Source organism: Pholis gunnellus (genome assembly GCF_910591455.1).
Source record: "Pholis gunnellus genome assembly, chromosome: 21".
NCBI lineage: Eukaryota > Metazoa > Chordata > Actinopteri > Perciformes > Pholidae > Pholis > Pholis gunnellus.
Window position 1 is genome coordinate 18,751,817 of NC_136548.1, and position 27,784 is coordinate 18,779,600.

General features: G+C 43.6%; 1 protein-coding gene across 1 annotated transcript; it reads left to right on the top strand.

Moving 5' to 3' along the window:
- The first annotated feature begins 1,126 nt into the window (after window positions 1–1,126).
- On the top strand, window positions 1,127–19,588 carry st6galnac (ST6 (alpha-N-acetyl-neuraminyl-2,3-beta-galactosyl-1,3)-N-acetylgalactosaminide alpha-2,6-sialyltransferase). The gene is given in 11 exon segments (XM_079183362.1): window positions 1,127–1,395; window positions 2,720–2,945; window positions 11,669–11,957; window positions 13,240–13,386; window positions 13,388–13,406; window positions 13,930–14,104; window positions 14,458–14,596; window positions 15,225–15,328; window positions 15,898–15,981; window positions 16,178–16,277; window positions 16,692–19,588. Coding segments are annotated over 10 exon segments (1,380 nt in total). The 5' UTR covers window positions 1,127–1,395; window positions 2,720–2,793; the 3' UTR covers window positions 16,863–19,588.
- The last annotated feature ends 8,196 nt before the right edge of the window (window positions 19,589–27,784 follow it).

A 27,784-nucleotide genomic window follows, 5' to 3' on the forward strand; every position in this document is an offset into this window, starting at 1 on the left:
TTCACACTGTTTGTTCCTCATCTTGTTTTAGTTTAGTTTGGATCGTTAATCGTGGTGATGATGGTTTTGAAAAAACTGTGAAGAAGATGGTGACTGAATAAAAACAAAGAAGCGAAGGCTTGTTGACGACGTGCGCTGTGTTCCTCGTCTCTGTTCGCTTTGGGAAAACAAGACAATTGTTTGCTTGTTTTCCGTCCCCCGCCCTCCCATCATCCCTCCCATCATCCCTCCCATCAGCCCTCGACCGTAACTCACGGCGTCGAGGGAGACGAAGAAGTGTCTTCAGTCACATCCACTCAACACGCTGGGGAATTCCAATCATGAGCCCAAAGAGCTGTCGGTTTGAAGCCTGAAATGATTTATTAACAGCATTTCTTCAGCGTTTAAATGCATCGCTTCATTCCTGAGATGTCTGTAAACCTCGAACAGTTTCTTGATAATTGATGTTTTGGTACAATACTAGCAGCCTTTATGGAAGTTAAAACCACCTCAGGGATGTTTCAGCCTATACATCTGGAATAATGTGCAGAGCTGACCCACTTTCTTCTTCTTCTTCTACTCTTTTTTTTTCTTCCACCCTGCAGCTAGCTCACGTCCTCCGGACAGCCAAAGCAACCGGTGGTGCGTACTGAAAACGTGTCTCTCCTTTCAGCCTAATTTCCCTTCTTCTCACAGAGGAAACCAGAACCCGGAGGAGGCACGCCGACCATCGACTCCCACTCGGCTGGGAGGGCCCAGCTGACCGAGGGCTGGATGGAGCGAACGGCTCCCGTGACGGAAGAGAGATTTTAAAAAACGCTGAGCCAGCTGTGTGGAGGAAGTTTCGGTCTGCATGTTCCTGCTTGTCACCTGACCTTTTACATTCATGTGTGTGTGTGTGTGTGTGTGTGTGTGTGCGTGTGATTCAGGGTCTCCACACATTGTGAGCATAGCAGAGATCCTCAGAGCTGCTCATGACTTTATTGCAACCTGGAGTGGGCTTCTCTCTCTCTCCCTCCCTCCGTCTCTCTCTCTCCCTCCCTCCGTCTCTCTCTCTCCCTCCCTCCGTCTCTCTCTCTCCCTCCCTCCGTCTCTCTCTCCCTCCCTCCCTCTGTCTCTCTCTCTCTCTCTCCCTCTCTCTCTCTCTCTCTCTCTCTCTCTCTCTCTCTCTCTCTCTCTCTCTCTCTCTCTCTCTCTCTCTCTCTCTCTCTCTCTCTCTCTCTCTCATTGGGGGGGTTGTCCAATTGCCAGCAGCTGTTGCTCATTTCACAATGGTCCCGCCCATACAGTGCAGAGGCTGGCAGTGCAGCCGCTCCACACTAGATGAGCAGCAGAGCTCACCAACTTAGAGGAATAAGTCTTCATTGTCGTGAAGGACGGACTGAGAGACCGCGGAACACAGAGGACTCTCTGCGGGTGAGAGGACGAGCTTTCCTTCTTTACTTTACCTTCTGTTTTGAAGAGCTTTGCGTCTGTTAGACGAGAGGAGAGGCAGACACAAGCGAGTAGAGTCCTCTGACTAAAAGGAGGACATTAAGTCATGGTTTGTCACAGTCTGATGCATGTTTTCTTTCTCCTCTTGTTTTAGTCTCTCTGACTCTTTGTCAGCCACATTAGAGATTATTTAATCACTTCTATGACATTTATTTAAAGTAGAAAACTCTTAACTGTTTAGTTTGATTTGAGTAGTTTGATTGGAAAGCTATCTTCCTCCAGAGTGTTCCTGTTGTCTCTTATCAGAGAGCTGAGTTTATCACTGGATCGCTGCAACACATTCTTTCCATTCCCCCGTTTTAGCCTCAGTCCGGAGGAGCACCTACTCACATGGGCCGGGGGGGAAACGACATCACTCACATTGTCCTCAGTGCCGTTATTATTCTCCTGATTCAAGTGACTACTTGGGCGGATTGATGGGTTTAAGAAAAGCAGCACAAAGACTTGACTTTGAGTCAGATTTGAGCTGTTTAGTTCCCTCAACACGTCTCCTTTTGAGATCAAATCCACATTTAGGAGTTTTTATTTTACTGCTGATTTCTCCTCAAAATTCACTGAAAGTTCAGAGAGCAGATTTACGAGCCTGGCCTCCGGCAGCGTTTATTACACTCACCAAGAGGTGAGAAGTGGAGAGGGCTGGTGCTCCGAGTGTACGCGAATGTCTTCAGCTTCTTCAGAGAGACTCATTGGTGTGACCACAACGGGTGCTGCGAGTCACAAGTTTCCTGTCAGATTGGGGCTTTCTGGCTTCCTGTATCTGCAGTCGCCCATCAGCTGCAGCTGACTGTCCTGTTTTCTGTTTCCTTCTGTCAGCTTTAGGAACAGCGAACGAATGCTTCCTGTGCAGCTCCTCTCACTGTGTTAATCTTTTACTTTGTGTTGTGTGTGTAGCCACAGTGTTTCCTCTTCTGTACCTTCAGTGCGAGCAGAGAGGAGATGAATAAGAGCAGCACACAAACAGATATGAAGCGTGTGACCGTGCACTTTGTGTTCGGGGGCATGAGAAGAGGTTTCATTAAAAAGGGATTATTTGGGACTCTTTTGACGCTGAAAGATGAAGTCTTTGCCCTCGTTCCAGCTCTCTGTCTCTCCTCCCGTCTCCCTCTCCTGCTGTAGTTGTGCTGAGAGAAGCTCAGAGTGGAGCCCAGATCCTATTGTGGGCTAATTAAATCCCCACCATCACTGACACCCCTCGCTTTCCCCCTCGCCTGGCTGACCAAAAAAGCGTCCTCTTCTTTCTCCTCAGCCTCCGTCCTCCACCTCCTCATATTCCCGAGAGCGGGACAAGCACACACAACGGTCGCTCGCTCCTTGACGGGGATGGCGCTCCAGAGGAGGCTGGTGGTCGGCCTGGTGGTCGTCGGCTGCCTGCTGTGCGTCTACATGCTGTGCATGAACCTGGAGAGTCCTCTGTCCTGGTCCATGGTGCCCATCAAACATCTCCACGGCTTCATACAGGAAACGAGCGAGAGGTGAGTGGAGGGACGGCCGTACGAACCTGTACGATATAAAATACAATGTACGGTTGTAAGAGGAGACGCTGCAGGTGGAAAGAGTCAAAATGAATGCAGCAGAGGCCAGAGGCCGACTTTTAGACCCTCATTTGAGGAAACTTGCAAAAACACTGGATTCTACACTTCCCATAGTGCAAAGTGATTAATTATAACAAAGGGTTACACCTCCTACAAAATAAATGAACTTTAAGCTGCAAAAGTAATCCTGGATAAATAAGCAACAATTAAAGTTGAAGATGAACACATTGTTACACAAATCCCAACTGAACCGCGCCCACTGAAACCAGCGAGAGGAGAAAACTCTCTTTTATGGGAAACGACCAGAGACTGTTCACAGAGGTCCAGCAGACACACAGACCACTCACATGTGTTGTGAATCATATACGTGTATTCATATAAGACACACACACACACACAGGAGAGAGACCCAACAGTCAGAGAAGTTATTTCACACGATGTCCTCTAAGCAGAGAAATGTGGACAGAGACAACAGAGTCTTTAGCCCCCAATGTACAGACTGGTATATCTTCATTCTTCCTATAGGCAGTTTAAAACCAGTATGTGTCTCATATTGTGTGTTCAGAGACAATGGAGTGAGCTTAGAAGCAGTACATTAGTCACATTTTTCAAAAGCTTACTGATATGTATGTTATTTTGTAACTCCGCCTACATGTTACTTGAAATAAGAGAACATTTATTTATTATTAGAGTATATATTATTTATAATGAATCCAGTTCAATTGAACTTTCTTTATTTGCTTTGACAGTCAGACGTTAATACTACTGTGGGCTACTTCACTGTACGTGGGACTAAATCATGAATCAAGTTGAGACGTTAGTTGGTGTTCAGGACCTTTGGATGAGGGAACGCTCTCTAACTGGAGCTCGCTGAACTGTAGTTGAATACCTCTGATCTAGATCATGAGTGGTTCGATGTATTTGTCTGTAACCAGCACTTATTCCCTCTTTAGTTGTGTCATTGTGGTTTTAACAAAGGAGCCACACAGTAATGAAAAAAATCCCCTGGAGTTGTTTTCCTGGAGGTGGTTTCTTCCACGCGCATGTGAAGCGTAAGCTTTGTTGTAACGGGCAGCGCTCCAGCTTTAGGAGCCAGCAGCTCCAGATACAACGCATTGAGTTCAGGGGAAAGAAATGGAAAAGATGGATGTTTGTCAAAGGTCTGTTTCAGACACTAAATGGTAGGTTTGGGGCGCGTGGAGCCGGCAGGTCTCTCATTTTAAAAGCTGTTCTTTCATTTAAAATCAGGTCACGAGGATCCTCCTCACTTCCCTTCTGTAGCAGACCTCCACGTCTTTAATGGACGAGCGTTCTTTTACATTTAGAAGATAAAATACATTTGTTTTGCCATAATTTTATTGAGATGCAATATTTTGAAAGTGTGAATATTTAAATAAACGTATAGTTTATAAAACTAATCTATTACTATATAACTATATTCAGGACACTGGTTTCTATTTTAATCTTAGAATATGTTTTAAATAGTCACGGGACAAACACAGTGAAACCCTTGTAATGTTTAACTGTTTAGTGGGAAAAACATATTAAAAATGGAAACTAAAGATACATTTTTATATTGTTTTTAATCATTTTTCATCACAATAAATAAATCACAAAAGAGTGAAATAGAATATTTTACCCTGCATCACTCAAAACGCATGTAATGCCTTATTCATTCAATTAATAGATTTTTTTAGTAAATGAAAAAGTAAGTCAAACATTTAATGTAATGTAGTTTTATTAGGGCCCGAGCACCGACGTTGTCGGTGCTCGGGCCCTAATAAAACATCATCACATCACATCACATCACATCACATCATCACATCCTTGATCACGACAGTGAAATAGAAGAGGATGTGTCTGAAGATGAAGACCATCTTGAGGTCAATTCAGATTATAATGGTGCTGATTATGAACCATCAGATGAGGAAACTGACATACCTGTTCCTCCAAGAGAGACATTCGTGTCAAAAAATTTTGAAAGACAGTGGTCATCCTCACCCAACACGTCAGCCAAGACTGTCTAATGCAAATATTATAAAGACAGAGCCAACATGTATTTGCACAAAGCACACCGTGACGACATGTCACTTTTGCGCTGTGTAGACACACACACACACACACACACACACACACACACACAAAGTGCTTTTCTTGCGTTATGAAACAGGAAATGATCGCTCTACTTCATGCTTCTTGACTGCTGATTAAAAGAATTGCATTCAAGGTGGAGGGATGAAACCCTCGTCCTCGCCATACACAGGCTTTAATTAGTCATACAGCATCCTGTTTGTTCACCTTTCTTGCCAGGGAAGTAATTAAAGTGAACCGCCCATGTGACCTACACTGTCTCATTGTGTGCACTTTAACGAACTCCTCCTAGGGAAATAATCGAATCAACTTCAAAATTGGTCAGTACAATCTAAAGACCTTTGTGATGAAAAGTTACTCAAAGCTTGTTGTTTCGTGAAAAGCTGTTGCCGTGGCGACGCATTCTTCGCCATGAAAAATGAAGGTGTTTTTGAGGGGCTAAAAATGCTCAAAACATAACAAAACTTGTCAAACACATTTAAAATCATGAATGTAGTTATCTGATGTAACTTTAATGTGTCAGAGTGGCAAGTCGGCTCAATAGCGCCCCCTACAATATTTCGCCGATGCAGCCCTCGCGGTACGTCTCACCTAGATGTTTACAAATTGGGAAGCAGGTGGATCACATGTAGACTTAAAAAAAGGTCTTAGGGCTCTAAGCTCTAAACCCAACCAGAAGTCAGCCATTTTGAATTTTGTATGAATTTATAGTGTCGTTTTTTTCCATTTCCAGGTGCTGTACTACGAACTCCTCCTAGGGAATTAATCAGATCAGCTTAGATTTTGATCAGAACAATCTAAAGACCTTAGTGATTAAAAGTTACTAAAAGCTTTAGGTTTCATCAAACGACGTGGATTTGGTGTGGCAGCCATTTCACATGGTTCACCATCATCCATCAAGCTGTTGTAACTCAACTGTACTTTGTCAAAACTGTCCCAAACTTGACATGGTTGTTGACTGTCATGACTTTAGGACTTCTGCATGCCAATATTAACTCCTAGTCATAGCGCCACCTACTGATAAGCACGGACGTAAGCAGGATTCTATAATTACAGCTGCCCAAACACTGAACTTATTAAAAGGGTTTGTGGGCACACCATGAGAAAAAGACTTCTCTGATCTAAATATGTGCAAACTAAGATGCTTGGAGAGCAAAAGTTAGATAACAGTATGTTTTCCAAACCATATCAGTCGACATTAGCATAAATGATCTGTCCAGAGCTTCTACACGAGAATCAGGTTAAATGTTACAATGAATGCTTCACAAAACAGTCTAAAGTTACAGAAGAGCTTAAAAAGAAAACTGTGTTAAATTAAAGTGTTCAAGTAAAAGCAAATGATACTACTGTTTTCTTAACTTTCATTTAAGTCCAAATAAAATCAGGACACTGCAGGGAGTTGAACCCCATCCCAGTAAACTGACAGTCTGTTATGTTACTAACACTGAAGCGCATTCACGCACATTCATTTTCTTGATGATCTTAACAGGCTTACATTTATGATTGTATTGGAGGTACCCTCAACACATTTGAGGCTTGAGACCTGGCAACACGATCTTGTTACGCTGCTGGTCGACGCAGGAAATATCATCTAACTCGTGCACGCAGTGTTTGATGGTCACAGAAATGCACGGCCGCGTCAACCAGAGTCCTGCCAGTACCCTCGACGTGCTTGTAGCTTTTATTTTTATTTTTTTTACAGTCACTCGTCATCAGAGATTGAGGATACCAGCCAGACGCTGCAGTCAAGTCCTCTTTTAAGGTGTATAAGACTTGTTAACAAGCTAGACTGTGATGCAGTTCTATTACAATGTTCTTGATACTATTTTAATTCAGCGTTTCACTCTTAATGCTATTTTGATTCAGTGTCTGAGGGAGTGTCGCTGAGATCGAAAAGTGGCCGATGGTATTCTACTGTTCAGGGGTATGTACCGATCCCTGGAGCGGTATGCTGCTGTTGTTCAGAGGGAGGGACCGATAACTGGAGCGGTATGCTGCTGTTGTTCAGAGGGAGGTACCGATCCCTGGAGTGGTATGCTGCTGTTGTTCAGAGGGAGGGACCGATACCTAGAGCGGTATGCTGCTGTTGTTCAGAGGGAGGGACCGATAACTGGAGCGGTATGCTGCTGTTGTTCAGAGGGAGGGACCGATACCTAGAGCGGTATGCTGCTGTTGTTCAGAGGGAGGGACCGATAACTGGAGCGGTATGCTGCTGTTGTTCAGAGGGAGGTACCGATCCCTGGAGTGGTATGCTGCTGTTGTTCAGAGGGAGGTACCGATCCCTGGAGTGGTATGCTGCTGTTGTTCAGAGGGAGGGACCGATCCCTGGAGTGGTATGCTGCTGTTGTTCAGAGGGAGGGACCGATACAGAAGTTTCATACAGAAAGAGTACTTTGAAATATTTTTTCTAGATTTTCAAACTTTGAAACGGGTCAATTAGACCCGCAACATAACAGGAGGGTTAAATGTGCTCAACACCATAATAGGAAATATCGGCCACAGCTACTCTTCTACTGTAAATTAATTACGTCATGTAAGAGGGGGCCCGATAGGAAGCCTGCCAAAAAGGGGGGTGGGGCCTTACACGCTTTAGCATGTAAACTTGTACTAACTTGATTTTGGAAATAAAGACAGTTGCTTTACCATAGTATTGCAAGGAAATTAGAACTAGAGTTTCCTCTCTTTCTTTCCTTCTCCCCCTTCGTCGTACCAGGAGGGGCGCCTTCCGTCAGAGGTGAGTGTGAATTCTTATTTAGACTCGTGATTGGTCAAACCATATAAAACGTCTCTAAAGAAACCAAAAAGTAGGTCGTTTACAGTGGGGTAAATCCACCCACAGATTCTGCCTAAGTGTCCTGGTAGTTAAGACGTCTGCCTAAATCCCACAAAGTGAACCTACAGAACCGGATTTGTGTAGTTCAGCGTAAGTTGTTCTAAAAACTAAAAATCCTCCTTGAAATCGTTACCCAACATTGGTAAACTGATAGACTGTTTACAGTAAGGAACCTAGGGGGTGAGAGGCGATAATGGCTATTGTGGGAGTACCTCTGGTGTCGAAATAGGGGCAAAGGGTTTGCTAAAACCGGCCTAGCCTCCCCGGAAGCCTGGGACACTGAGGGAATATAACCAATAGTTTATTGTTGAAGAGAGAAAACGCAACAGTACCTACCACTGAACAACAGCAGCATACCACTCCAGGGATAGGTACCTACCACTGAACAACAGCAGCATACCACTTAAATGCAAAACTATTGGGTTGTATTACCCTTTGTAAATAAACGGTAACATTCTGGCATATATCATAAAATCACCGTAAAACCCAGTTGTTCTACTATCACATACCGTAATCCAGTATACGGTACAATATCGTACACGTAAATTACAATAGCTTCACGGTAAAAAAACAGTAAATTACTGGCATCCCTGCTGCCAGTAAATTACCGTTATTTTACGATGAAATTGTTTAGAGTGTAACTGCGTTGCCTATGCATGATACTAGAAATTTCCATTTTTCCATAAACATGACTCGAGTCGACCAACAACAACCCCGGCACAAAAAGCAGTCTGTACGTCACCCAGCTCCAGCCACACCATTTAATGAGGACAAAAGGAGAACAAAACAAATCATGAAAAATGAAGGTGTTTTTTGAGAGGCTAAAAATGCTCAAAACATAACAAAACCTGTCAAACACATTTAAAACCCTGAATGTAGTTATCTGATGTGACTTTAATGCTTCAGAGTGGCAAGTCGGCTCGATAGCACCCCCTACAATATTTCAACGATGCAGCCCTCGCAGTACGTCTCACCTAGATATATAAAATTTGGTAAGAAGGTGTATCACATGTAGACTTAAAAAAAGGTCTTAGAGCTCTAAACCTAACCAGAAGTCAGCCATTTTGAATTTTTTATGAATTTATAGTGTTGTTTGTGCAATTTCCAGGCGCTCTACTTTAACAAACTCCTCCTCGGGAATTAATCAGATCAACTTAGAATTTGGTCAGAACAATCTCAAGACCTTAGTGATTAAAAGTTACTAAAAGCTTTAGGTTGCATCAAAAGACATGGATTTGGTGTGGCAGCCATTTCACATGGTTCACCATCATCCATCAAGCTGTTGTAACTCAACTGTACTTTGTCAAAACTGTCCCAAACTTGACATGGTTGTTGACTGTCATGACTTTAGGACTTCTGCATGCCAATATTAACTCCTAGTCATAGCGCCACCTACTGATAAGCACGGACGTAAGCAGGATTCTATAATTACAGCTGCCCAAACACTGAACTTATTAAAAGGGTTTGTGGGCACACCATGAGAAAAAGACTTCTCTGATCTAAATATGTGCAAACTAAGATAGATGGATCCACATAGTGGATAGGGGAACTGGTGAAATATTTGCACTACATAATTTCCAGTGTCACACAGTCCAAGCATTAGAAATACGTCTAACTTGTGGGCTCGCTGTCTGATGGTCGCAGATATTTATGGCCGCTTCTGCCGGCATCCCGCCAGTACCCCCGACGTACGGGAGGATGCAAGGGCCCGTACATCGCTGCTTGCAGCTTTAATTTTATCTTATACCTTATAAATTATTAAGGTGACGTCTTCCTGTCCCCTCCGCAGGTCAACCTTTGATCTTTGTTCAACATTAACGAGTTTCCATTTACACCTACCTAAATTCAGCCGCTTTATTGCATGTTTGCATCTTTTATGAGGGTGGCAGCAGCACCTGGTGCTATAAAAGGTAAATAAAGGGATAAAGATAAGGTTACCTTGCCTGAGACTACAGGATTCCTCTCTACAATAAAGATTTGACAAAAATAACAACAACAAAAAAAACAACCTTAAATCAAGGTCCACTTACTGGCCTTTTCTGGAACTTTCAGCTGCATCTCGCTGCCTTCCTCAACCCCCCCCCCCCCCCCCCCCCCCCCCAATAAGCTTCATCCCTCCTGACCAGCTCCCACCTGCTGAGGAGAAGATTTATCTAAAAGCTCTGGGGGGGGGAGCTAGTAAGTGAACCTTGAGTTAGTTGAGAAAAGCCCACAAACATTAAATGAAATGCAGCCTCCTCCCTCTTCTTCATGACTGTAATATGTGTTACGTTATAAGTTAAGTTATGCAGTGGGAGTCATAAATCAGCGTACTTTTCAAAATAAACCTCAGATTCTCCCAGTTTCTCACACATGATTAACGTGTTATTGTGTGGAAAGTTATTAACTTAATTAAAGGGTTGGTTTTTCCAAATTGCAAAATAAAACGCATGTTTCCATTTACCCCTTGTGGTTTTTAGCCACAGACGGCCTGTCAATAGTTTTCAACAGTAAAATATTTTTATGCTGTCAATTAAAATACAATAAAATACAATAATACATTTGAAGCAATAGTTAGATATTCAGGGAAATATGAATTTTTGCTTCCTCAGTCGGATAGATACCACACATCTGTCCGTTGTATGTGATTTCGGAGTGAGCAGTCGCTTAGCTTAGCTTAGCATAAAGGCTGGAAACATTGGGGAAATGGCTAAACTGCTCAAAGTTCATTCCTCCACCAGCACCTGTGAAGCTCCAAACAAACAAGATGCAAAGTGTTGAGGATCAGTTAGATTTGGAGCAGCTGGAAACCTCTGACAGAGCCAGGCTAGCTGTTTCCCACTGTTTCCAGTCCCTATGCTAAGCTAAGCTAACTAGCGGCTGACTTTGTCAGTTAAGCCCCAAAGCTATTGAACATTTATATTTTTTAAATACTTATCTCTACACTTCAGCTTTTAACAAACTGTAAAAGGCCTGAAAGTCTTTTTTGCGCTTCTTTTAAAATGTTGTATTTCACTTGATTATTTATTATATTTCTTATGTTCTGATTTATAAGTGTGCTCGTTGTAAATATGGGTACCAATCCTAATCTTTTTAACTTCTTTTGTATTATTATCAGTGAAACCCCTGACTGAACTTGAACTGACTCAAACTTTCAAAATGTACTTTTAAGTCTACGTCTATCTTACTTTATTGTAAAACCTTGTGCTGCATTTCTTGCACTAAAGGAGTTTTACAAATTAAATGTATTATTCTTATCAATCCTCTTATCTAACCCTAGTCAAGAACACAAATAAGATGAGATATAATTAGATTTAATAATCTCTGACAGATCGATCAAAGATTACAACAATAAGAAAGAGAACAATAGAGTAAAAAAGTAAACATAAATGAACAATGGAGTAATAAATCTTAAGTGTATAAGACGTTATACTGACGACAGTGTGAACTACGATAGCAATGAGACCGAGGTGAATTTAACTAAGTGTAAGAAACTAAAATACGAAGGTAATATTGTGCTTGGTAATATCGGCGACGATATTGAAAAATAATAAACTTTTTATTGCACATAATGAATAAAGTTGGATGTTTCCCAAAAATGTTGAACTATTCCTTTTTAAGAACGTGCACACGACTCATGAAAACAGAGAGAGAGGAAGTGTGTGTGTGTGTGTGTGTGTGTGTGTGTGTGGGGGGGGGGGAGTTATTTCCAGCAGTCACCTGTCGGGCTCACCGCAAATTCTTGTTCTGTCCTCCACAGCAGCTCACTTGACTATGAGGAGCCTCCTGACAGAGAGACCAGCAGAGACCAGTCGACCCGTCCCCCTCCAACCTCCACCGTAAAGACTCGAACATCCACGGCCGCTCAACACAAACCAGCCGAGAACAACAACGCCCCGGAGGTCTCCAAGTCCAGTTCTAGGTCTGATGATGCGGACGGAACCAGGACCAAAGGCCCCCCAATACTGCAGCTCGTCCAGGCAGACGGGCCAAAAGATCCTCCGTTCATCGGAGACACTTACATGAGCGAAGACATCCCGCCGCTAACGGTTGGTTACTTGTTTGGGTTTCATTGGTGCAGACCTCTAACAATTATGTTTCTGTGATTACAGCACCTTTATATTCCATATTTGATTCATTATTCGTAGGAAATTAAACATGTTGCTTTTAGTCCAGTTCCTGCGTCAGATTAAAAAGCTAGCTAGCTAGCTAGCCAGCCGCTAAATGAGACTCATTGATTCACCTACATTTCTAATGTTCTGATGGGTTCATTTTACGTCCAGAGAAGATACTTGCTGGTTGGATCAGCTAATAGTTGATTTTTATCTTATCCTCCAATTAATGGCAAAAATCCCCCACTGGAGTTTTGAAAACGTGTAAATATTCCTCATGGTTTGGTGGTGAGAGTTGTAATTTCTACCTTGTAACCTTGTGATCTGTGTCACATGATGTTGTGTATCACACATGTTGAGCGTCAGCGCTTCAGATGGTCGCACGCTTCTGGTTTCCATCGCGGGGCTGGAGATGCAGTCATCGGGCGGCTGCCCCGCTGGGTGGGTCTGTGTTTCCAGTAAACGCCTCGTAGGAAACAGCCACTCCTTCGGCCCTGGCTCTTGTTTTCTCCCACTCCCTCCCTGAATGTGTCGTCAACGCCACATCTCTTTGTCCGTCTGTCAGATGGTCCACCGAGGAAGAAAACCCACAGGATGAAACTCAAAATCTGCCTCTAAGTCTTTGAACCTGGTGGGAGCAATTGCAGGGCTCTTTAAGAGTTTAACAGAATAAGGCATCAACGTGGTGAATCCCGATCTGTTTCCTGCCGTGCACACGCTGTCCTCCAGTAAACTCGGTTAAGCTGCCGTTTAGGTTTCGAGCTGTTACTTAAGAGGAGAGTGCACACAGGCTGATTTGATAATCGATTCCTTAGAGAACACAATTGATGAGATGAGGCCTCGCCATGCGTGTGTGTTGCCATGTTTGCGTTTGTGGAATGTTTTCATGTTTCCTTGTTTTGCCCACTTGTGGTTTCATATTTAATGCGTCAGCAAAACGTGTGCATGTAAATGTCTTAATGAATACGTCTCTCAGTGGTTGAAAGCTCTTGTTGTAAGCGTTTGTTTTTTGCAGCCGTGTAATTCCTAGATAATTAGCTCCAGTGAGAGCCTGGAGGTTAATTTTGAGGTTGTGCAACCTGCCAAGTGGAACTAATGATGCTGGCTTTGCAAAGATCATGTGGGACACAAATGTGTGTTACTGCTGAGTCCTACGTAGAGCGTGGACAAAGTACTTTGTGTCTGTGGTTTGATAACAAGGTGTCACCTCCTCCCTCAGGAATGCCCAGACGATATCAGAAGTCGGGTCACAAAGACGGCGTTTGGTGAGCGGTTTCTGGAACACATTCCGGTCCTGCAGTGGGCCGAAGACGTCACTCCTGAACAGCACCAGCGCCTGATCCAGTACCCAGGAGCACATGGCTGGGGGGGGGCTCGACTACAATAGTGAGTTTTTGGTTTTGTTTTTTCTACATATCTTATTTTCTTCATATTTGTTTTAATTTATTACAATATTTTCCTTTTTTAAATATTTTTAAAATGTTATTTTATATGTTTTTTTCCCTTCATTTGTACAAAAACACATCAGAATGTAAACAAAAGAATGAACCAAATGGACTTGTCGTGTAGAGACCGGCGGTCGTCTAAAGCTGATAATCTGCTCTCTGATTACATTCCAAATGTACCCAGACAGAAGCAAAGTATTGTGGGTATTTGATTGAGGACATGTGGGCCTCGTCACTGCTGAGATAATTGTAGCTTCGTGTGTCTCCTCGGGGCTCTTTTCTTTCAGACCGATCACAAAGAACTGAATCTGTGGGCGGATGCAATTAAAGCCACAAAAATAATCAGCGGTTCAGCAGCTAAATCTTTTTCTCATGATTCAAGGATTGTTTTTGAAAAGCTGTGTGTTGAATAAATCTCGTCCAGATTAATGCTGTGATTTGTTTGTTTTTCTGTCTGTCAACAGCGTTGGTGGAAACTCTGTCCGTCCTCAACTCTTCGTCGAGCTGGCGGTTGTTGGACGACTGGAAGGATCGCAGCAATCAGTCGGAGTGTATCCGCTGTGCTGCGGTGGGGAACGGCGGCATCCTGAAGGACTCAAAGAAAGGGAAGGAGATCGACGGGCACCACTACGTCTTCAGGTAGACGCTGTGAAGAGCTTCCAGTCTAATCTGTTTGTTGGTTTCTAAAGCCGCATGTGTTTGTGCTCTAAGCAGCTTTTAATATCCCCACTCTACAAAACATCTAGCAATGAGGGAACCCATTAAAAATGCAATACATCTTTTCTATACTGTATAAATCCCTCAGATTCATGAGGAGCGGATTATTAGATGGCAATATGGAGTTCCTGCCGACATGGAAAGTGTGTTTAGTGCTGTGATGCTGCAGGATGTTTGAGAATAAGAAAATCTTAATGACATGAAAGTCAGCGGGAGAGAGAACCAGGATGTTTGTGTGTTTTCATCTGTGTTTGTGGACACTTGTATATCTTCAGGACCAACGGGGCGATCATTAAGGGCTTTGAGCAGGACGTGGGGTCTCGGACCACCCACTACACCTTCTCCACCAACACCATGATGAACTCCATGAGGAGCTACGCCGGCGCCGGCTACAGAGGACCCCCTCAGTCCAAAGTGAGGACCCAAAATTCAAAGTCTTTCCTCCATAAAATGCTTAAATTACTTATTTATTTTGTATTATGTAAATCTTTTGGTCTTGTTTTAGCAATTTGTATTTGTTCTTTTTTTTGGTGTTTGGGCTTCATGACTCCGTGCAGGCGGTTCTTATACAGCGTTCGTAGCGAAACCTACAGAAACGAATGCGCTGTCACAAAATGAATTTGTATGTAATCGTGATCAGGAGGTCTGAAGACTGAACAAAGTAGAGCGGTGCCCGGGTCAAACAAAGACCAGTCTGTGACCCAGGAGACCGCTGTTCACGACCTTCTCCTAAACCTAACTGCGTTGCTTCCTGTGAAGACGGAAGTTAATTTTGAACATGTGACTTTTATACGCTAGTCCAAAACCTCGCACCACATTTCACCGATTCAAATCTCATGACTGAACTAATCCAGTGTTATCCTCTCATCATGCCCTCCTTCTGCTGACCGAGTCAGGTTCACACTTTATTTCAAGTCCAATGATGTTGGTGTGTACTTCTCTGGGACATGTTCTGTTTATCTTTCAAACATGTTAATACAAGCTGGTTTCAGAATGCCAATTTACACGAGGTTATTCTACAACATCTGCTGCTCTCCAACAGGAAACACGATACGTTTTTCTGCCGGATCACGACCGCGATTACCTGCTGATGAAGGCTGCAGCGACACACAGGCTAGTGGAGAGAGGACGCGATCGGGCCAGAGAGTAAGCCACACCCACCGGCTGTCATGATGATGATGATGATGATGATGATGATGATGATGATGATGATGATGTTCAGCTAGAAATGCCGCACAGACATTTCAGCCGCTCGAGCGTCTTCGCTCTAGGGAGGTCAATGTCGGCATCACTTTAGTCCAGACTGAAATATCTCAACAAATGTTGCTCAGATTGCCGTTAACATTTTGACGGGGTTTTCATGATCCCCAGAGGATGAACCCTGCTGACTTGGGTCAACGCCACAGTGAGGCTGGTCTTTAGTAGTTTAGAGTGAAAAGTCTTAACAGCTATTGGATGGATTGTTCTGGAGTTTGGTGTCTTTCTCTCTCTGGGCTGAAACAGAGCAGCGTTCCTACCTGAGTCAGTAAGTCGGCGCTTAGTTTCTGTTGCTTCACCAACGGAAAACTTCAAACCTCATCTCCACCACTTCCACATTCACACCCTGGGATGTTGCAACCCCGGTGGCCGTCTAGAGAAAGGAGCTCGTACAGTAAACGTTCTCTGATAAACCTTGACTCTTAATGTCATATAATGTGATGTGTTTTATCCCACAGTCCATCCAGGTACTTTGGAGAGGACGTGTCCGTGGAGAAGCTGAAGATGTACCACCCCGACTTCATCCGTTACCTCAGAAACAGGTGAGCGGAATGATCCGCTAGAGCAGGTGGACAGAATGAAAGGCCGGGCTCACATTTCAAATAGTTGGAAATGAGATTAAAAGAGAAGCTGCAGGGAGGGGGGGGGAGTTCCCCCACACGCTGAGTTTGTGCAACTTTTAACCCCCGACGCTGCAGATGTAATAATGTCGGTGTTGTTTGACTGTTTCGGTTTCAGATTCCTTCGTTCCAGCGCTCTGAAAACCAAATATAAGAACATTTACCGTCCGTCGACAGGTGCCGTGATGCTGCTGGCTGCGCTGCACACCTGCGACCAGGTTGGAATGCATCATTACTGTGTTGCACTTTTCTGCTCAATGTCAGCTGTTCATTCACTGTGGGACAAGACTGCACTCGCCTGATAACCTGAGAATGTTTTGACCGCGAGCACTCAGCCTTGTGAAGGCACGAATCCTCTGAACTTGTGCCGCCTCGACTTGGTGCTGCCAGGAACTCGAGGAACATTAAAGTTGTTCTGCTGTGCCAGAATGTATGATTCATTAGTTAGATCGCAGACAGATCAGTCGTAACATTTAAAACCCGTTTTTCAACCTGTGGGGGGGGGGGGGGGGGGGGGGGGGGGTAAAAACAAACTGTTAAAACACGATCTAAAGGTCGTTAAAAGATTAATCTCTCACATGACGGGATCTGTTTAATCCTGACTGCAGCGCTTGTTTCTTGTGCTCATTAAGGTGAGCGCGTACGGGTTCATGACCCCGGACTACAGGAACTACTCGGACCACTACTACGACCGCAGCTACCACCGAGTGGGCTTCTTCATCAACCACGACCTGCGTATGGAGATGTCTCTGTGGCAGCAGCTGCACCAGGCGGGCCTCATACGCCTCTACATGCACAGGTGAATCCAGGTCGACCGGAGAACCACGTCGACAGGAAGTCCAAAGATGGACGACCCTGTTTTTCCTGAAGACGACTTGTTCAAGACTCTCTGAACTGAGCAAAGCAAGAAGAAAAAGTTTTCTTTTTATGAAGCAAACGAGGATATTATTTTATTGACGGCCGCGGGTATTGTTCAGCATGGAGACTTGCTTTTTAGTTTTATTTTTTTAGTATTTGTTACGAAACATTTAAATCTCTTTTTGGGTGATTTGTGGGTCAAAATAGTTGAAGACGTCAAAACCAGACTAAATTTGGTTAAAAAGATTGTATAGAATAATTCGACAACTATTGAATTGATCGCCATTTAATTTGGCACAAAACTTTGGTAAAATCCAGATTATTTTAATCCGGCCTCGTCGGGTCCAAACTTTAATTATGTTGAATATTTAATGACCAAAATGACCAGCCTCTGCTACTTCCTTTAGTGCTAATAAGCTAACGTGAGCGGGAAACAGAAGTTGTGAGCTAACATTAGCATGTTAGCATTTGTGAGCATGTTATTCCGGTCAAAGCCACCGTCGCTGGAAGTGGCATCAAAATGACATTAACTAGTTTATTTGATGCGGTTAGTTTAAAAGTGAAATCGGGTTGAGGAATGGAAACATGTTTTGGGGAAATAAGTGAGAAATGTCAGCAGTTTAAGTTGTTGTTGCTTTAATTTGTACAGATAACGTGTCAAAGCAATGAGTTTACAGATTGTTTTTATCTTTATTTTACGCTTCTACATTTTTTTTAATGACCTTTTAGACTTGAACTTTAATCTCTATTAGAAGTGTCTGAAACAAAGTCCTTTAAATGTTTTACAGAACCTCGTCAACCTCAAAGTGTCGTTAAAAAGCGGCCACACGTTTAAAGTGCTAATCCTTCAGAGCTCAGCGCCGGTTGATTTACACTTTCTATTTGAGTGAAAACTAAATAGTTCAGCATCTTTAGTGGGAATAAAATGGAGAGAAGCGGTAATGCAGCAATCGTTCGGTTAACGTGACCACAGACACCCGGTTCATAATACTGCAAACATAAATATTGTTATACTTCTAATCACCATTGTGTTGCGGCTTAACGGACATTTATTCAGATTAAAGGCCCCGATCACACCGAGACGCCCTCAAAACCATAAAAGTCAAAATATTCGAAACTTTCCAGCGCAGTCACACCGCTCGTTGTCACGTCGCTCTTGGCTTTACCACTTCCTGTTTTGATGCCAGTAGATCGAGGAACGGTTGATATTAGCGTTGATTCCGATGACCTAATGTTCCTCCTCCCCCTCAATCAACAGCAGGAGCTCAACGTCTGCGTTGAATCTATTTGTTCTCTGTATTTACATTTGATCGCCTGGTATTGATCGCTCCACAGGCTCATCAGCCTTATTACCCTGGTGCTGAATTCAAGTGGGAGCACATCTATTGCCTCTGCACGGCTCTCAACATGGCCACGGCCTCACAGTGGAAAGCTCCCATCTTTGTGTTTGGTGCTGACTTCTGGGTTGGCCTGCTGTGGTGTTCACCTGAGGGGGAACCGGAGGGTGGACAGTCTCATCAGCATCTCATCACCGCCACATGACAGCGGTGCAGAGCGGCGGCCGTTAGCTGACCCGTGACGCACGCTCACGTGCACTGAAAGGCTCGCGGCTATTTAAACGAATCACAGAGGAGCTCTGATAAAAGCACTCACGGAGGGAGAGACTTGGTTCTCATCACTCTGTATCTTCACATAGATGATAGTTGTTTGCTGCTTAACTAACGCTCCGAATGTCGCATAGAAAACCTCTTAAACGGTGATTGAAACAAAAGTCGCCCTTCACCCGGACCAATCACCAAAACCCATGTTTACTGGTTCAGAGCGTGTCACACAATCCGTCTGTGTGAGTCAGAGTCCCGTCTCGTTACCGTGTGATGCAGCGCGTTGACAAGACTGCAATTGAGTTGGCCGCTTTCTTAAAATATCCCGTCTCCCCGTCTCTAAATAGACGGTCGCAGCCCTGCTGGCAGTGGCCGAGTCTGTTCTGACATTTACTCAGATTACTGTGTGTGTGTGTGTGTGTGTTTGTGTGTGTGTGTGTGTGTGTGTGTGACTGAAGAGCTCATTGGGAAAAGCATTTGAACCTGAAAGTGTATTTGGTTAAAGGGACTTAATTTATTTGTTTTGTGATTTCTTAAAGCACACAAGTGTACTTCTTGTCCACAAGGTTCCGCAGTGTGACGATAACAAACTGTGATTCAGTAGTTTGTTTGCTGCTGAGATGAACATTTCTGAGGTGATTCTGGACGTTTCCACAACGACACCAACCGGGAAGTGGTTTGGCATTTTCCCTCTGTTGTGGATTTTGTGCGGTTTCCAGGGACTCGTCTGGTGGAATCTGCACCTGGACTCCTCTGAGCCGGGGCACCGACGGGCCAACGCGCCTCCAGATTTATCGTTGCTACTCGACCTCCAACCGGACTCGCGTCACATCCTCAGCAGTGATATCACATGCTATCGTGATAACGGCGATGACGACACACTGCCGGTCTGAGATGGAAGGAACCAAAGACAAACTGCAGATCAGGGAACATTTGTATTTAACATTTACTGTTGAAGTGTGGGATCGTATTTTAACAAAGTGCAAACCGGAAAGGGGATAACTTTACAGTGCAATTTTTGATTTTGACCTTTTTATAATCTGTATAAACTAAACTGTGATTTAATCTCGGCTGGTTTGTGATTCTTTCATTTCTTCTGGTTGGTCTGGTTCCGTGCTTTTAGGGGAATACGTATTCAGGCGTCAGCTGTGTGCTAACGCCTCCTCTATAGTTTTAACAGGCAAACACTCAGATTGAGGGTTAATCAGTCGACTGTCGTTTTAACAATTTACCTTTTTATTCATTTTCATTTAGCAAACTGATAAACATCCACAGAGAGAGACGATCTCTCTCTCTCCGTAGTAACACTCTGAAGCACAGATCGACTTCTTGGGTTTCTGCTTCATCTTCTGTGTCCGAGGGCTCTGAGGCGTGGAGGGAGACGCACACAGCCAGATGTGCGTGGTGTGGTCGGGGGGGGGGGGGGGGGCTGCTGCTCCAGGGAGTGCATGAGTCAGGCTCTGCAGCGATGCCAAGATGTCTGGCAGCAGGAGGTTACAATTACATACTGTAGTTGGTAGTGTACAGCCACCGGCCTGCAACATGAGGCCTTTCTGACGCTGAGATATAAATAGATGCTTTTGGATTTATTGCATGTTGTGGATCCTTCTTTTCTAAGTTTCATGTCTTTTCAGGTGAACAACTGGTATCAGTGTGGATGCTGTATCAACTTCCACTTGATGCTTTTTGTTCCACGATGGAGATTTTATGTTTATTAGTTTGTTTTAGAAACATCTTAGAAAAGTAGCTTTGGTCTCTTCCGCTCTGTGATAACCAATGTGGGCTCTTATTCCTCCGTGACAACATGGACTTCTCAGCATGTGCTCACGTAATGATGAGCTCATATCTGTGATCGCAGCCTTTTTAAAACGAGGTTTGAATAAATAAAAATAGCACAGAAAGCAGCTTCCATGTCTGCATTTTTATTCATTGTATAGAAAGTAAATGATTCAAAAGCTGAAGGGAGAGAGCTGCTGTCCCTCAGACATGAAGAGTTACTGACTGCTGCCTCCTAGTGGTGAAACCAGGTCAGTGCACCAGAGTGTGACATGATGAAGGTCCAGATCTCTGGAGTTGGTGCTTCTCCATCAGTGCACACAGCCGGGGTCATGGCCTCCTCCTCCTCCTCCTCCTCCTCCCCAGAGAGGAGATCTCAAATATTATTATACGTGTTGAATATTTTTCAAGTTAGTTAACTTGTTGGGTCGCCGTTTGACTTCTGTTGCCCCTAAAGAGGTTTGAAAGCTGGGAGTGAACGCAGTGTTCAGTGGGGTGCAATCTGAAACTGTTCCACCAGATGGTGCCAAATCCTACATACCGTCCCTTTAATTAGCACCAAATCACGTAATCATTTCCAGGAGACTAGTGAAGTAAATATGTTTAGAACAACCTGAGCTGATCTACTTTTCTCTAATCATTTATTTATTGGTTCTTTATTTTCATTCAGCGAACAGCACTGATGATAACATCCTCACACTCGGGAGGAGGAGGAGCATCTTTGAGGGAGGCTGTAACGTCTTCCTCTCCTCCTGTCTTTCACTCTCTGGTCACACCCTGGAGCACGGATTGATTCTTTGGTTTCTTCTCCATCTTCACCATGTCTGAGAGGTTGAGGAGGGAGAGACAGAGCCATAGGTTGGGTCTGCTTTAGAGACTTAATGAAGCTGTATTTTACAACTCAGCTGTTGAAGACGTTTTTTATTTACCTTTTATTTCCTTTACAAAACGTAATGTGTGAGTGAGCTTTTTCCCCTTCAGACATGAAGGGGACTAAATTGTCATAATTAACTTTCATGAAGTAAAAACACACTGTGAAAAGGTTCAAAACGAAAACATCGCGGCGGTAGAGACCTGTCAATCACAGTAGCCATCACAGTAGCCCCGCCCTAAAGCATCCCCTGCTTTAATAATTTACTAAATGAACATCATGCTGTATTGAAGAAGACTTGAAACTAGAGATTGAGACCATAAACTCATGTTTACAATGTTTACTGAGGTAATAAATCAAGAGAGAAGTAGAGTCATTTTCTCATAGACTTCTATACAACCAGAGGAGTCGCCCCCTGGTGGACACTAGAGAGAATGCAGCTTTAACACACTTCAGAACCAGAGGTGGAGAGTCAGATGAGAAGACTGATGCCACTCTTGTTGAATATGAAGCTAAAGCCAGCAGCCGTCTAGCTTAACTTTAACTTCAGTCCCTTTTTCTTTCCTCTGTTTATTTATTATGTATTTTCCTTTATCTGAATGAGGGTCAAAGGTTGGAGCAGAGGAAGCCTCTGAGACAGATTTGTACATTTTGGGCTGCATGAATAAAACTGACTTCACTCGACTCCTTTCTCCTTCGTTTTTTTTTTTAACTGATCTTTCTTTCACAGCTGATCTTAAATCATTTAAAACAAGGCATAAGTAAACCCTACTCTTCTTCAATATAAGCGGTTTGTTATGGAGTATTTTTCATCTTTCTGGCTTGATCACACAGCGATGACTGACAGGAAGTTGCTTGCTGGTGATTTACTTCATCACTGAATCTCTAACAAGCGTCTGCTTCTCTGTAATTCCCTGCAGACTCAGAGGCTGAATCAAACGTTGCCCCGCTCTAAATCAATACGACCTCAATTACCTGGTTAAGTGATCAGCCATAGCTGGTTATTCATGCAGGGGGGCCGTGGGTATTTTGGGTCCCCATCTTATTAACGTCTGATGTCAGAGGACACGTCGTTCATCGGTATGCGAGCATCGGACAGTAATGGGGGATAATCTGAAGGGACGAGCGCTGTCGTGGATTGGTTGAGCAAACAGAATGAAGCAGAATGTGAAAGCAGCCGGTGAGCGTTGCTGCGTCTCCACGCTTCTTTCATCATTTCCTCTTTTTTCTCGTTCGCTCCAATTTCACATCATTTGCACTTCAAGTACTTTCTCATCAAGATGAATGTTTTTGGTTTCTCATTGGGGAAGTCATCCAGACGCTCCATCAAACAACACTCTCACTCTACGAGTTCTGAAGAGAAAAAGACAGAAATTAAAACTTCGTCCTCAGGCTGTTTACAACTTTGACAAACTAATGAAAAATCATTTCCACCAGATCCATCCCAGCAACCATTTCCCCCCTTTTGACCACATCCTGTCCAGTGCTGCTCACCAGATCCAAGGTTTCCTGGAGCAGTCCAGCCGACCCTCCCCCGGCACACGTCTCTCCAGATGTACTGAGACTAGACCCCACACATTAGGCCTGAGGACAGACACCCATTGGTGGGCTCGGGCCAGCCCTGGCACGGTGCTTGAAAATGATTCATAATGCCTGTTGCATCCAGAGATTATTAGCAGTCTGCACTGGCGACATTTCAGCAAGTCATTCCTGAATGCATTAGTGCTGCTATTTCATGAATAGTTGCTCCTTCAGCCAGCAGTCATCATTTCAATAAAGAATCTCTCTCTCAAGGTTAGCCGTCAAGGCAATGGCTCAAAACACCAAAGCCTGAGTCACCAGAGTCACCAGAGACACCAAATAGACCAATCAGAGCCTCTGGTTTATGCTTTTGTGCTCGTCCATGTAGTGTTTATGTCTATTTATATCGAGTTCTCTCTAAATGAAATGATAATCATTAACATGTCTAGCAGCACGGCTCTGGGGATGGACATGTCTGTCTCTTGGTCACTTTGATCCAGACTGAAATATCTCAACACTTATCGGAGGGATTGACATGACATGTGGCGCTCGCCTTCACGTCCCACTCGAGATGAACTGCTCTCAGTGTCTCCTCTCCTCTATTTGAAGTCTTTATAAATGTCACATTCTGCCTCTCCCTCCAGCCACGTTCCCACCTCCTCAAACCCGCTGGAGAGAAAACCCTCAAACACTCAGAGATGTGACGGTGGGACAGAACTAAACCCGCACGGACTTTGCAGGAACCTGCATCCAAATCCATGAGTCCGTGAGTGTGGAGATTAGGATCGGGCCTTCCTGTTGTTCTCCACCTGACTCCTTCACCTGATCACCTGTTTCCTTCACTTTCCTTCATGTAGAACCGGCTCATTTCTTCTGGAGCTCTGATGCCTAAAGAACAGCTACATGAGGAGGAATCTAGTGTGATGAACTAAAGCTTCGAAGAAAAAGTCCTTCAAACCATTTTGAAGAAAAGAGATCATATCGACCATGAGATAAAGAAATGTAATTACAATGTGTGTTATCTTGTATTTTTAGCTTATTTATTATACCTTTACTGTTGGACTATTTATTGTACTTCTTTTGTTATTTTCTTCTTTTGTTTTTTTGCTGATGTCCACTTTGCTGTAATCCAGTAATCCTGTGGGATTAATAAAGGATTATTTTATCTTAACTATGTTGTTCGCATGTCTCCGCAGCTTGCTTCACGGTTGCTGGTCACATCGTTCTCCCTCAATACTCAACCAATAAAACAAATACCCCCATTAGTCACGAAGACAAAGACAGAAGTTACCATTTAACTAAACAAAAATGGGAGAAAATAATTCTTCTATCACTTTGCAAATATGAATATAGTTGAACTACCAACAAGCTAATGCAAGAGGAAGCTAAAGTAGTTCAATTAGTTCACTGCTCATCTCATTTCCTGAGTCTGATTGAAAAAGGAGTCGTATTCGTCCGCTCTCTTCTCTCCCATTCCACCTCGTGAACGTGAATCTTTAGTTCCTTTTTATTTCTAATGTCATGTGTGTCGTTCTGCATTGTGCTGCACTCTGACGTCAGAGCCCTTTATTATATCTGACCCTGAACATCTGGAGCTTCTATTCCACACGCAGCATCACCTCTTTGATCAGGAATCTCAGGGATGAATCGGTTCAGAGCGACGGTCCCGCCCCCCCGCCGGCATCGGGCAGGTAATCAGGTCTGCTGCCCGCTCGCCGTGCGTCACATGCGAGAGCTGCAGGCAGATAGAAACGTGTCACAGTTACATAACCGTGTGCGCTAAATAACGCATGAGCAGTGAAACACTGAAGGATCAGTGATCACAGAGCAGAGGAAGCTTAGTTTGATACATGTGTGAATTTCTTTTGTTTTTGTGTGCAGATGTTTTCCTGATGTGATTGATAGAAGAGCCAGTAACCTCAGGTTATTAACGCAGCCGAAGCCTCTGTGATTGCATGTCGAGGCTTTGAGCTCGAGTCCTGCTGAGTATTGATCCAGAGCCTCTGAGAGCAGACTCCGCTGGAGCTGCAGGAGTGAAAGATCTTTTTCTAAAGAAGGACATGAGGAGTAATAAAGAACCTGTGAATAATACTTCATGTTAAAGGGTCAGTTCACAACAAAGGACTACAAACAAAGAACAAAACATTTTACTTTGGTTCATTTAAAACATTTTACAAAGTGTCCTTCAACAGACTGTATTCTCGTTGCTCGGGGTGATCCACTGATGTCATCCCACACACACACACACACACACACACACATACACACACACACACACACACACACACACACACACACACACACACACACACACACACACACACACACACACACACACACGCTCACACACACACACAGGGCTTATACTTTTTACATTATTTTCATGCTTTGTTTGAAGGAGACGCTACTCAAAGCCGTTATCAGGGAGGATGTCAGACGAAGGATCTATTATTCAGATCTGAAAATCAAACAGAAACGAGAGCACAGCTATATACTGCAGCCTTTAAGCCCTCACCGTGTGTGTGTGTGTGTGTGTGTGTGTGTGTGTGTGTGTGTGTGTGTGTGTGTGTGTGTGTGTGTGTGTGTGTGAACAGTACACTGCAGCATGCTTGTGTGCGTCCCCAGCCTTTAACATCAGGTGAACGGTGTTTTGAGTCCGGACTCTTCTACTGAGCGATGTTCTGTTGGGACACACTGAGCTGAAACCTTCACGTCGGTTGACTCTGATGTCATTGATCTGAAGGTTTGGGAGCGCAGACTGAACACTGAGAGAAACCACATCTTGACATTCCTGTCACACTCAACACAATTCTCTCAAGGCGAGACACTGCAGGCAAAAACATCGTTTTTCATGTCCGGATCAATTTAAAGATTTTGTGCTATTTTCCTTCCATAACACGTCTTCTTTCAGACTAGTAGAAATAAAACATTTATTTTATTACTTTGTCTGTTTACGTCTGTAGATTTCTCCTAAATTCACCAAAAGTTACCATCACATAATGCCTCATTTGCATATTTAAACATAACATTTCAGAAAACGTGTAATACATTAAATCCTCCTCTTAATGTGAGTGATGAAGTGGTGAAGCTTCATGGTGATCTCTATGAGTTCATGTGTTGACCCTCTTCACCTGTAGAGTCTCTAAATGTCTGTAATGAACTAAATCAACTAATATGTCAACAACATGAAACACGAATGTTGAACCTGGCCTCATCCAACGTTCACATTCATGTTGTAGAAAAGTTAGCACATAATTAATGAATTAAGATATTGCCACATCTGCATATTTAAGCATCATATTCAAGAAAACTTAGAATAGAATCGTCTTCCTGTAAATAATCAACTGGAGGTTTCATGGTGATATCTATAATTTAAACCCTGTTTCTCTCGATATCTACATTTAATACCATGAAGACCATGAATGTCCAACAAGTCGCCTTGAAGCCTGATTGAAATTGACTCCATGAAGCCGTTCAGCTGAGGCGTCACGTTCAGCAGACGTACATTAGCGCGGTGGATTAGCGCGCCAGAGTCCTGTCACTCTGTGTGTAACACTGCTGCACTGAGCTGTGAGGGGGAATGTGTGCACTCGTCTCTATTCCTGCGAGATGCACTCCAGTAATAGACGACGAGCCTCCAGGCTGCTGCTCAGGGTTATCTTCAATAACTAATCATCTATTAATCATTTGAGTCTGTAAGTGTTCACCACATTCACATACAGGACGGGACTAAACATGAGAAACACCTTTCAGTGAGAAACGACCTCCATAATAAACACAAAGTAGATTTATCATCTTTACACAAACGGCTCCGTGAACCATCAGCCCGGCCTTTGATCTACAAAGGTTTATACACATTAAAGACATTTTATTCATTCTTTTATTTAAGAAATACATTTTTACATAATTGTTTTCATATATTTCATTGTTATTTCATTAATCACTTATTCTATTTATCATTGGTTAGATTTGATGTTGTAAACCAAGCACATTTGTAGTAAATGAGCAAAAACATGCACATTCCCCAGCACTTCCTTCCTTTGGTTCATGTGTTATTGAAGCAGCCTGTGAGTCAGCGAGCAGGGCTCTCAGTGCTCATGAGCACAATGAGTTTCCCATGTCAGCATGAAAACACACTGAAACAGAGAAATCATGTCACTTAAGTTTAGCAGTGATTTTTCTTAAATTTCTCTCTATTTACTGAAAATATACTTTTTCAGCTCCTCAGGGAAACTCTGCATTGTTTTCAGATCGACCCCCGAACAGTTTGAACTGTTCTGACAGCTTTTCATGAAGCGATCGTAAAATGCTCTCAGTAAACTAAACATTACAGCTCGGTGGAGTGGATCCAGACTCTTTACAAGCCTCACAGTGAAACCAGAGAGGAGCAGCTGCTCGGTGTGACCGAGGTTAAAGCTGAGCTTAAAGCCGGCTCCGGGCCCCTGTTTCCCTCCCTCATGGCCCCCGGGGGACAGCTCTGACATGTGGGGTGAGGATGGAGCCGGACGGCTGACACCCGAGTTCAACAGGATAAAAACAACAACTAATATATGTGCCATCAAACCTCCCCAGTTCATCACTGACTTCAAGACAAGTCTTTTTCGTATTACAGTTTTCTGAAATGTTATGTTTGAATATGTAAATGAGGCATTATGTAATGGTAACTTTTGTTGAATTTAGGAGAAATCTACAGACGCGAACAGACAAAGTAATAAAACAAATGTTTTCTTTCCACTAGTCTGAAAGAAGACGAGTTACGGAGGAAAAATGGACCAAAATCTCTGAATTGAAACAACAGTGTTTTTCTCCTCTTAAACTCCTTCAGTGTAATTCCAGTTCCTCTCACTAAAGGGACGGATGTGCAGAGAACATCCAGCAGGATGCTCCTCTGGGAGCAGGTGCAGTTAGCTTTGTGCTTGGATAGAAATATAAAGGTGCAGTGATAGTGAACCTAAAGCTCTTCATCGGATGGAAGGTGAAGCGACTAGAAAGCTCAAACCGCTCCGCTGCCGTCTCACCCGAGAAATCCATCTTGTCCTCCGCTTGCTGTTTCCAGGGAAACGGCAGACATGAACGTATCAGAGAGCGGAACATGACG